General features: G+C 53.9%; 1 protein-coding gene across 1 annotated transcript in view; it reads right to left on the reverse strand.

Moving 5' to 3' along the window:
* Positions 1-278: 278 nt before the first annotated feature.
* Positions 279-11741, reverse strand: part of Igsf21 (immunoglobin superfamily member 21) — a 219745-nt gene continuing 208282 nt past the window's right edge. The window contains exons 5-10 of the mRNA XM_028754042.1: positions 10785-10900; positions 7634-8108; positions 2148-2233; positions 1502-1694; positions 1146-1184; positions 279-508 (exon numbers count right to left, since the gene is read on the reverse strand). Coding sequence (XP_028609875.1) covers positions 435-508; positions 1146-1184; positions 1502-1694; positions 2148-2233; positions 7634-8108; positions 10785-10900 — 983 coding nt within the window. The 3' untranslated portion in view covers positions 279-434. The remainder of the gene's footprint in view (positions 509-1145; positions 1185-1501; positions 1695-2147; positions 2234-7633; positions 8109-10784; positions 10901-11741) is intronic.

Genomic DNA, 11741 nt, shown 5'->3' on the forward strand with positions numbered 1-11741 from the left:
TTGTTGCATGCCACCAAGTTGTGGGTTCACTTGTTAACAGCACTATTGTGGCAACAGCTGACTGTGACATTTCCCCCAAGGAGTCATGGCCACTTCCCATACCTGGCTGTTTTTAGGACTGAATGAGACAAGACCCGCATGCCCACCCACCCTCACGGGAGCACAGGCTTTCCATCTCCTCTGCCATCCTATCTCTGTGCCCGTCTCAAGACTGGATGCCAGCAGGTACCCAGTAGCTGCTACTAGACTACGGAAAAATATAGAGCCAGACATTGAGGTGGGGAAGATCGGTCTGTTTGTTTAATTAAACCCAGTGAGGAAGCCAAGACATCGGCCGAGACTAAGAACAAGACTGGAAATAGTTTAGAAAAGAAATGAAAATCGATCGAAGAGATGCCGGGGGCCGCTGGGAGCATCGGGAGGAGGCGGCATCTTCACGTGAGCTCCAGGATCACTGTCAGGGCAAGCACCAGGGTGAGCCGGACGCCAGCGGGGCCAGAAGCAGAACCTGTGAGAGGGTGGAGGTGTCAGGGCTACAGCCTGCCTGTGTGTCACAGTGGGCCTATGGGTGTGAAACTCTAGTGGTAAACTGTTCCCAACAAAGATGCTAGGGGCCAGGATCAGGTGACCGGGCTGGAACCTCAGCTCTGCTGTCTGCCTGCCAGGGGTCCGCTGCCTCATCCCCATGCAAGCCTGCTGGGCTGAGGCTATCAGGGTGGTCCAGTGAGCACCAGGAGTGGGGAGCTTCACTGAGAACTGTGAGATTTGCAGTGTGTGGGTAGGGTCTGCACCCCGTGGGTGGTTCTCGGTCGGGGTGGCTGAAGAGAGCAGCCCGGGGCATCTGTCTATGCTCTTAAGTGTCCCATGGAGTTGTCAGAGATTCATACCATAGTCACTGCCAGACAAGGCCTCTTGTGGTCTGGGTAGCAGTGAGAGGGGATACCCCCAGCCCCTGACATCCCATTGGCTGTTTGGGGGCATAGGGTCTTCTTGCTTAGTGCCTACAGTTGCCTAAACTTGACTCTGCCTAGCTGAGGTGATGGCCTCCTGAAGGAATGGGAGGGACCGCAGGAGGCAGGCGGTGTTTCCTGAGGCCTTGAAAGGCACTCCCTTTTAAGTGTGCAGTCCTGAGGATGGAGACTTACCACGGGAGTCCTCTGTTCCTCTTGGGATATTTGGGTTTTCTGTCAGAAAGAAACAGAGAGGAGCAGGGTTGGTGGGTGGTGCTGAGTGGAGAGCCTTCACCAGGCACCCACTATATGCTACTGTACACAATGGGATGGTGCAACCAACCACCTCTCTTCTCTGCATCGGTCCATGTTACAGATGGGTAAACTGAGGCTTTAGCCAAACCTAGATGTGAACCTGGAATCTCTCTGATGATAAAGCCCTTGTAATCATAATCGGTGATCTGAATTATCTGTCTGAGACAAATTCAAGGGGCTTCTGTGGACAGCTTTTAACCAGGGCCTATCCTTGGATGGTCCTGTGGGGTCCCTACCGAACACGATGAGCCGAGTGTGGGTATCAGTGGAGCCCAGTGGGTTCTGGGCAGTGCAGCGGTACATGGAGCCGTTGAGCTCAGCAGGAACCCGCTCCAGCACGAGCTCCTTCCCGTCAAACTCGGCACTGCCATCCAGGAGGCGGCTGCCCACTCTTGTCCACGTGAACATGGGTTCTGGGAAGACCTCATTCTGTGGACCAGAGTAGGGGATAGTGGGGTCACAGGGGAGCATCCTGTCAACACAAGGAAGTCAGAGGCTTTCCAGACCCCGATTCTCATCCAATAGGCTTCAGGGAGCACCTCAGAACCCCAGGAAGAGGGCTAGGGATGGAGCTTAGATGATATCGTGTTTGCCCAGCACACACAAAGTCCTGGGTTCCATCCCCAGTGCCCTATAAACGGTGATGGAGTCTAGCACTGAGGTGGAGGAATCACCCTCAGCTAAATAGGGAATTTGAGAACAGCCTGGAGAACAGATTAGGTGGAGAGGACTCAGGACCGGAATAAATACAAAGACAGAAAGCTGACGTGAGTGGCATTTGCTCTTGGGTATAGAAGAGTAAGCCAGGGAGGCTGGTCCCCATGGCAACTGGGTGTCTCTACCCACCCACCACCCGACTCAGGTATCCAGAAAGAGACTGACCTGAAATCCGTGGACTAGGATCCTCACTGTGTCCCCAACCCGGGCTCTGCTGGGCGTCATCACAATTTTGGGTCCTTTGGGAGCAACTGTATCAAGAGGAAGATCGGGTCAGAAAGGGATGGTAGGTGTGGTTAGAGAGGGGGTAGTGGGTGTGGTCAGAGAGGAGTGGTGGGTGGGGCCAGAGAGGAGTGGTGAGTAGAGTCGAGAGGGTGGTGGGTGGGGTCAGAGAGTGGGTGATAGGTGGGGTTATAGAGAGGTGGTGGGCGGGGTCGGAGAGAGGTGGTGGGTGGATGCAGCCGCATTGAGAGGTGGGTAGAGCAGAATACGATCAAGTTTAAGAGGTTTGTCTGACTCCAGGGAGGCTCGTTCCCTCCCTCAGTCATTGCTGCCTCCCTCTCATATTTCCTACAGCCCTACTGTGTGTCCCATCACAGCTGGGATCTAGGGATTCAATGACACCCACAAATGCACGGATCTCACAGGTCAGTGGGGGAGGATAACAACGCCATCACTGTCCCTTCGGTCTAGTCGAGTTCACAGAGGCCCGGAGAGTTCATTATGATTTGCCAAAGGTCAAAGAGAGAGGAAGAATCAGGACCAAAATTCAGTCTCTCAGACTCTCGATTGAGGCTCCTAGTGCCAGGGGACTTCCAGGAACCTCTGTATTGGGCGGGTGTGTGTGTGTGTGTGTGTGTGTGTGTGTGTGTGTACCGAGTGAAGCCACCATCTCCTTCCCTAGCCAGCCTTCGTTCTCCCTGCCTCTGGTCCTCTTGTCCCCAGTACTGTCTTCCTCAGCTGAGGTGACATGATGCCCTGGGGGTCCCTTGCCTGTGGGAGACTGAAGAACCTGCTGGAGATTTCTCTCCCTGTCTCTCTCTCTCTCCCAGAGGGGAGAACCCAGGTCTACACAAAACGAAGAGGCTTGTCCCAGGTTCCTGCAGAGTCACCCATTTACTCTGTCTTTCAATAGTAATTACTGAGCTGGGCATATGTCAGGCTTTGGAACAGGGCTGGGAACTAGTAAAGGGGACTGTGATAAAGTCAAGTGTCCCACAGCTTCTCCTTTAGTGGGAGAGACATTTAATTTGCAAACAGACTCAGCCAAACTGCGACCACTGTTGTATGCAGGGTCTGAGGCCAGCAGAAGCAGCACACAGCTCACGGAAGGGCAGTGGCCACAGTGTCCAGGAGAAGTAAAGCCCACGAGGAATGTTCCAGGCAGGAGGCGCATCAGGGACATGAAGGAAGGGTCAACAAGAGAGCTGGCAGGGCTGGGTACAGACTGCACAGCTTCCAGGGCTGCCTTTCCTACTTAAAGCACGACAGAAATCAGAGCCGCGAGCAGATGTGAGCGGCTCCAGGCTCTGCCAGCCTTACTCTCTGAGAGAAAGACCAAGAAACTGTTAATTAACTGCAAGGAAGACAGACATCTAATGGCGCGTGGGCAGAGGGAAGGGCCGGGCCTGCTGCGAGGGGAGGGAAGGCTGCTGAGGGGAGGAGACAGTGACTTCCACTGCTGTGTCCACCTGCCAGCTGCGTGGAAGGGACGCTGGGCAGATGGCGGGCTCAGGATGGAAAGGCTCCGCCTCTAAGCCACTCCCTTCCCCTTTATTCAGCACTCCGTATTTCACCCCATTTCCCCTTTCGAGCTTGTCCTGCACTCACAGAAAGGCTCAGGGAAACCAAGTGACATTCTTGCCTCTTCCAGCTGCTCTCCGGGGCTATAAAGGGGGAGGGGGTTGCAGAGCGGGGGCCGCCCCCCCCCCCCCAGGGGTGGGCGTGTGGGGGGGGGGTGTAGGGTCACATGGCCCTGGGTGGTCTGTGTCACTGTCAGCCTCAACCAGCAGAGGGCGCCGAAAGGCCTCCATTGCAGGAGAAGGCAGTGCCTGGCTAGAGGTCTGCAGAGGCTCAGAGCCCACGGCAGCAGGCCGCACAGCTTCTTTGGACGCCCTGAACTGTTTATAGTGCCCCTATGCTCAGTCGACCCTGAGGGGCATAGAGGGAAGCCCCAGAGGGGCCTGCTGCATTGTTGTCCCTCTGAGTTCTCATGCAGATGGGTGTTTGCAGCAGATGTCCTGGGGCTCCGGCCCTTGAGGCTGCTGGGAGCCACTTGTTTCTGGAAGTCAGGCCAACTGCTCCAACGATCTCACCAACACCAGAAGTCCACTGCAGCTACTGGCAAGCAAAACCTAGCCCCCTGACTGCTTTGGGAGCACAACCCGTCATGTCAAGCAGAGATGTATCCACAGTTTTGGTATCCAGTCCTCTCAAGCCCTGGCCTATATGAGTTGGAGAACAGAATGCAGGCCCAGGATCTAGGCCGAGCCCTCTCAGGCTGTGTGGGGCAGAGCATGAGCTCAGTCTGTCTGGTCATCTGTTCATCAATTGCCTAAGAGATGCTCTGAAAATGACAACGGGGAGAGGGTGAAGCCCCAGAGGGAAATCCTGGCTCAAGGGAGTGCAGAAATTCTCATTACGCCCCACCCGACCCCTGCATGTGCACCTGTGGTCACACACACACACACACACACACACACACACACTTGCACCCGTGGCATTCTTCCTGACTGTAAGGATAGCAGGTGTGGTCTCAAGGAAGGGCTCCTCTGGGACTCCTTTGGGATTCTGAGTTTTCATTAAGAGTCACTCGTCCATCCAGTCATCATCCACCCACTATGTATCCAGTCTACCTCTCACCTACCACCCACTCATCCAACCATCATCCATCCATCCATCACATCCTCCATTTCCTGTATACATCCAGTCCACCATCTACCTATCCAACTAAGCTACCCACACACCCACTATCTGCCCACCCATCCATCTTCCCAGCCTCCCGCCCACATGCCCATCCATCTATGAATTCACCCAACCTCTTCACCATCCTGTCTGTTCATCTATCCATCTAGTATTCCATCCATCCTTTCATCCATCTGTCCTTCCTTCATGTCCATTCATCCGTCCACCTACCCATCTACCCATCTGCCTAATCTATCCCTCCATCTATTCCATCTGTCCATCTGCCTGTCCATCTACCCAGCCATCCCTCCACGTGCAGTTACTGGGTCACAGGAATGAGGTGTTTATCATACTTGAGAAACTCTGCTGGTTTCCTGTGGATGGATGCCGTTGTACCACTGATGATGCAGGAGGGTTCCGGTTCCCCTGTACACTTTGCCGGCATTTGTTATTGTCAGCTTGGAAAACTTTATCCAGTCTAATAGTTACTAATGCTATCTCGCCGAGGTCTTAACCCCCACTTCTGTGATGACTGACACTGTGTTTTAATGTCTGTGGGAGACTTTCAAAGCAGGATGTCATGGGCTGGAGGTGTGGCTCAGTCAGTGGCAGAGTGTTTGCTTAGCACAGGTGAGGCCCTGGGTTTGCACTGACAACAAATACTGCTTGTCTCTCATGTCTATCTAGTAGGGGCTGCCCCCCTTGGTTTTATAAGATGTTCGTTCTGTCTGTCTCTGTCTGTCTGTCTGTCTGTCATTTCTAATTTTGAGATGGGGCTTATGACAGTCCGGGATTTGAGACAGTCAGTCCAGACTGATCTCAAACTACCCAGGTAACCAAGAGATGACCTTGACCTTCTGACCCTCCTGCCCCTACCCCCAAACGCTGAGATGACAGCCGTGCACCACCATACTAGGCTTAGTTGGGTTTGCTTTTTGGTTTTCTTTGTTGTTTGTTTCGTTTTTTTTGCATCCCGAGTGAGTACCAGTGTTTCCCAGAGGACTGAGCGTATCCTCCCCCTCACCTTCTACACCTTGCCTTCCTACTCTCTTAAAGAGGCAAAGATCTGAATTTTGATTCTGTCCAACCAACCAGTTTTCAATTTTTCCTCTAGTGTTTTTTTTTTTATGACTGCTTTAAGCAATGCTGGCTACCTTGGCTCCATAAAGACATCTCTCTCCATTTTGTTCTGGAAGCTTTATGACTCTGGCTTTTACACAGGGGCCTATCATTCATCTCTGGTTAACCTGTATGTGTGCCAGGCAGGGGCCAGGCCCGCCTCCCCCGCACTCACGTTCCCTCGTTCCTTCCGGCCATGTGTTAGAGGATTCGTCTTTACTCTCCGAGCAGCCTCAGGGTCTCCATCAAAATCAATTGCCTTTACCTGCAGGTCTGTTTCTGGGCTTTCTTTGTGTCAGCCTAGCGTCTACACTGGAGGGTTTGGACAGCTGTTTATCTGAGTTTGGGGCTGATTTATTTTGTAAGGAGATCAGTTGGGATGAAAAGCAGCATAGGGGGAAAACCAGAAGCAGAAAGACCAGTTTGGAGGCCATGCTGCTCTCCAGGGGTGGATGCTGAGAACTTGGATGGGTTGCAGGGAAAGTCAGAGAAGGGCAGGCCCCGGGAAGCATTCTGAGGCTGTGCTGCTGCGAGGGTGTGTGACCTGGCCATGAGGAGATCATGAGTAGCCCTGAGGCTAATGGCTTGACCGATTCGAAGATGGCATTGTCGCCACTGAGGTGACTTTCAAGGCTGCCCACCAGAGAGACAAAAACCCAGGAAGAGGGGTTTTAAAGAGATACAGTCAACCGGACCCGGCTGGCTTCCTGGAGGAAGCGGCACGTGAGCCACAGGGGGCATCCCTGATAAATGAATGCACACTAGAGCCAGGCCCACTGCAGAAGACAAGCCCAACCATCGGTGGCCTGGGCTTCCAAGCCCTTGCTGGGTGTTCAAATTCTGTGCCCCAATACCACTCTGTTCATGGCCTTTCTCAGAGTGCAGGGTTTGTCACTGTGCAGGTCACACTCATGACTCAGCATGTCCTTGACCACAGCCGTCAGCTGGGCAACACTAAGGAAGAGGACTCTGGGACAGACTGCCCCCAGCTCACTGACCTCGCATGTAAACCCCAAATCTCTCACCTAAAGGACAGGAGTAAGGACAGCAAGCACGCCCCCAGTGGCCACCAAGGGTACTGCAGGGGTTCAAGCTGGGTTCCTAGCTTATAGTTAAATTGGGTTTGCTCACTTTTCACATTGAAGAGGCCAGAAAACAGAGGCCTAGGGCAGGCTAGGCAGAAAGAGAAGTTAGCCTAGGCTCTCACTCTCACCTCAGGAGTCCGGGCTATCCCCCATGTCCTCACCTCCCCAGGGTTATAGTGTGACCATCCAGGTCCACGACTTGCTTCACAAACGTGTGCTGAATTAACAGAAGGGAAACAAGCAGCACGTGGCAGGCAGGCACCCAGGAAACGGTTCTTCTGATGTTCTGTGGGAGCTGCAAGGGACTGCTGAACACCCATGTGCTTGACCCTAACAAACACCCCACTGACCTGGGACTTCCATTTTCTCCAGTGCAACAAACAACCTTACCGAAGACCCTTGTCTCTCCTCGTCCCAACCCCCCTGAGCTGACCTGACTCCATTTGCCCCCTCCTCCCCGGCTTCCAGCACCCCGTGGCCCCCCGTTGTAGGACTACACTCTCTTATCTCTGATGGGCGGCAGAAGAGCCTTCCAGGTCTTACCCAGCGTGACCTCCGCCTGCATGGGCATTGACAGCGCTGGGTGCTTGACCTCACAGCTGAAAAGGGCCTCATTGTCGATCTGCGGGTTGAGGGTCCAGGTGAGCAGGGCCCGCACCTCCACCGTGCCATCGCTGCCTGGGGTGCGGCTGTGGCGCAGGAAGTAGACCGGCTCGGCGCTGTGTACCCAACGGGGAAACTCTCGGCTCACCACTGTCTCTGGGATGTTTTCCGTGGTGGGCTGCACGAAGAGGCTGGGGTCCTGGGTGAGGCTGCGCGAGGGGCGCTCCGTGTAGGGACGTCCAGCCCGGTATTCAGTGTCCAGAAGGGATAGTGACTTTTGCATTTTGGTATCGTCCACGTCTCGATGCAGAAGGCTGCGGAAGGGCCTGCTGTCCTGGACTGGGCCGGAGCTGGCTGCTGGCAGTTCTGTAAGGGGCACCGCATCGATCGGCTCCCCATCCCGTTTGAAATAAACCTATAGTTGCAAGCAGGACAGGGTGGGAAAGATAATGGATGGATGGTTTACCTTCCCTGAGGGACTCTCAGAAGAGCCTGGGCTTTCCCAGTCAGTAGGGAGAAGGTCAAGCCCACTCCTTGAGCTAATGTGGGAATACAAACAGCTCTTGAGAGAGAGATGGCTCCGCCCAACGCCATCATCGACAAGTTGGGGGGGGACTTTGAGCCTCAGTTTCTCCACTTGCAAAGAGAAATAAGACGACTGACTCCAGGGAGCAATTAGGGGGCTTAAATGAAGTCATGGGAGCTTGGTTTTAGAGGTTACTTAACCACCATCCGGGCTCCAGTATGGTTCATAGCTGACACCCCCTTGGGGGGGGGCGGGACGTGGATGAGGAGGAAATGGGGCATTGGGGGCAAAATGAAGTGTTAAAAGAGGAAGGGAGAAGAGGTGTGTGTGTGTGTGTGTGTATGTGTGTGTGTGTGTGTCCTGCCTGCTCACACAATTTGGTAATTCAGAGCTGCTAGGCAGAAAACAGGTGCGTGTGTGGGAGGGAGCTAGGTGCAGGGAATGAGGCGAAAGAAGACGTCTTCTCCCTTTCTGTGCTAATAGGGAATTCAAGTTTTGAGAGGCGGCATTTAATTTAATTTGCTGTCTTCTTATTTTGGTACATGCGCCCGGAAGCCTGTGGGGATTGGGTGTATTTTTTAATAAATCAGATAAATAAATCGATAGGGGACGGGGAGAGAGAAGAGGAGAAAGCAGCGTGCTCTGGGACTCCAGGGACTCGGTGGGTACGGAGAAGCCTGGGGGTGGGCTGGTGGGGGAGGGGCTGGGGAGTGGATGGGGTGGACGGGAGGGAGGGTGATACCTAGGTGTGGAGGAGCTGTCAGAGTTTAAAACTCTGCAGAAGAATCCTTGGCACATAACGGTCTGCTTTGGCAGATTTGGGTTTTTTTCCCTTTCCCTTTTCTTTGCGTTTCTTTTCTTTCTTTTCTTTCTTTCTTTTTTTGAAAAGTGCTTCAAAAGCAGGTTTGTAATTTATATCAAAGAATTGCTTTCATGTTCTGATGCTCCAGACAGACATAAGATGCCCGGACTGTCAGGGAATGAGAATCTTTCACATAGACAAAGGGGGGGGGGAGAGAGGGGCGGAGAGAGGCGGGAGGAGAGAGGAGGGGCAGAGGGGGGGCAGTTTTTATAACTGTGTCTTAAGTGGCAGCCTGGAGGTGAGGTGAGAAGGGGGTGCTCTCCTGTAGTCCCAGGGCCAGGAAACCCTCCCCTCAGGTCTTTCTTTCCCCAGAGGAAAGCCCAGCTTCTATGATTTGGGGGAGGCTGGACATCCTTAGGGATTCTGAGGGCAAATCTGTGAGTCTTGTCTTCAGCATCCGTGGCTCTAAGGCCACCTCTATTGACTGCTTGCTTATGGCTGCAGTGTGACTCTACACTTGCCCACTGAGCTCTGACCACTATGCCTCCAGGCCTCGCTAGTGACCTCATGGCTCTTATCCTATGTCTCTGCATCCCTGACCCTTGAATTTCAGGTCTCATACCCCTAACCCCTGTGTCCTTACTCTTACCCCAGACCCCTGTGTCTCTGCATCCCTGACCCCTGACCACCACACCTTATATTGCTGGCCTCTGTGCCCTGTACCCTAATTCCAGGCCAGCATGTCTCTGTGTCCCCCCTTTACTCCTGCACCTTATCATAGGGCATCACTCTACCTATCCCTGACCCTTGACTTTCCACTCCTCTGCCCTGAGCAATTGATTCTGGGTCCCAGGCGCAGATCCACAGGTCCCACCACTGACCCACACATGAGAAACAGTCTCACTGGGAAGGTGGGGGCCACTTACCTGTCCATCTGAATTCTAACGGCAGGTCCTCACTGCTCCAGCCGTACCCCCTACTACCACCACCATCTTGCTAAATCCAAGAAATATGCAAAACTCATCGGGTTGAGGACATTATTATTCTAACATTATTCTAAGATGCCCACACTAAAATCACACCCAAATGTAGCTCAAAGGCTCTGACACGGGTGCGCAGGCATGCTTCCGGGGAACTTGAGGGATTCATGCCTCCCCCTGTTAGAAGTTAGACACGTGAGGTTTCATTGAGTAGTTGTTAGGTCAGAAGAGCCCCATGGCTTCTGAGACATTGATGGTGTCCAACTCCCTGGCCTTGGAGTAAAACCAAGAAGGGAAGGGGGACCCCCTGGGCAGGGTCAGTGTGACCAGAAGCAGAGCTCAGACCAGGTGGTCTGGATGCCTACCCCTCCCCGTGACTGACCACCCCACTCTGTCTTTCCTCCTGTCCCCTGCTCTCTCCCCCTCTCTCTTTCCTCTCTTCCTTCTGGGGAGACTTCCTGTGAAGCCTATGGCAGCCCAGGAAGAGCAGCATGCTTGAAGCATGAGAATATGAACGTGGGTCCCTTTTCTGTGGAAAATATCAGGAGACTATGGCGAAGTCACCTCCCCATCTCTGGACCCTGTTCTGTGTTCCCCATTCTCCTCAGTATCTAGGAGCGGCATACTGGGTCCTGGGCACTCCTGGAAGCAAACCTTACTACGAAGACCTAGGATGGTGGGATGGGACAGGCCACTTCCTGTCTGGGTACAGAAGTGGTCCCTGAGGGAGGTTCAGAGAGCAGAAGTCTTGGCATACTGAGGGCTGAGCCCACAAGCACTTACCATGGGCGCTGGCTTCCCTCCCGACACGATGCAGACCAGTGTGAAGTTCTGGGCCTGGTACCGGCTGAAGGGGGCAGGGGAGTCGGCAGCCACGACTTCGATGGAGGTGGGTGGAGCTTCCGAAGGGAAGAACAGGAGATTGTGACTCAGTTGGGGGACTCAGAAAGAGCTCTATACCAGTCGGGAGCTGCAGAATTGATGGCTATGGGGAGCACAGGTTCCCTTGCTGGGGACACAGAGTAAGGCCCTGCTTCCTGGGACTTTTAACGCAGTGAAAGAAATATGGGGAACCGAGTGGCCGCAAGGATTGAAGTGGTAAGGGCATCCAGCCCCAGAAGGCATCCTAGAAAAGATACCCAAGTACAGAAGGGAACCCTGCCCCAGTGAGGCGATCCTGGGGGGTGTGTGTGTGTGGGTCACTGTCAGAGAAGCCACACTGGGCTGTGATTGGAGGAAGCAGCAGTTGAGAGGGAGGCAGAAATAGCACAGACAAGGGCGGGGGGGGGGGTGCAGGGAAGGGCAGCTGAGCTGGTGCTCGGTTGCCCCAACATCTAGGAAGCCAGGGCAGTAGTGAGCTGCAGGCGCACGCCGTCTGGGCTGGAGCCAGTTCCAACCTGTGCAGGCGACTATGACATTTTCAGGAATTTTGTGAACCAGCTGTTAAACTGTTATGATCTTAAACAGGTCCCTGTGGGTGTCTTTACACCATGATATCAGCAACTGCGGCAGATCGGCAGATCGAGGCCTCCGTCTCCCCTCCTCTGCCTTCAACACAGCCCCACCTCCTACTCCTGGAAATCTGGAAAGCTGTGTGACCAGCTCACCACAGCCTAAGTAAGAGTTGTCTCCTTTCTCCTGAGAGTAGTGGGTGTTAGCATTTTGTCTAGGCTCCGCCCCACAGTTACCTGGCAACAGCCAGGTGTGCCTGACTCACTATAAAAGGGGCTGCGTGCCCCC

Source organism: Grammomys surdaster, unplaced genomic scaffold, assembly GCF_004785775.1.
Source record: "Grammomys surdaster isolate TR1022 unplaced genomic scaffold, NIH_TR_1.0 125977, whole genome shotgun sequence".
NCBI lineage: Eukaryota > Metazoa > Chordata > Mammalia > Rodentia > Muridae > Grammomys > Grammomys surdaster.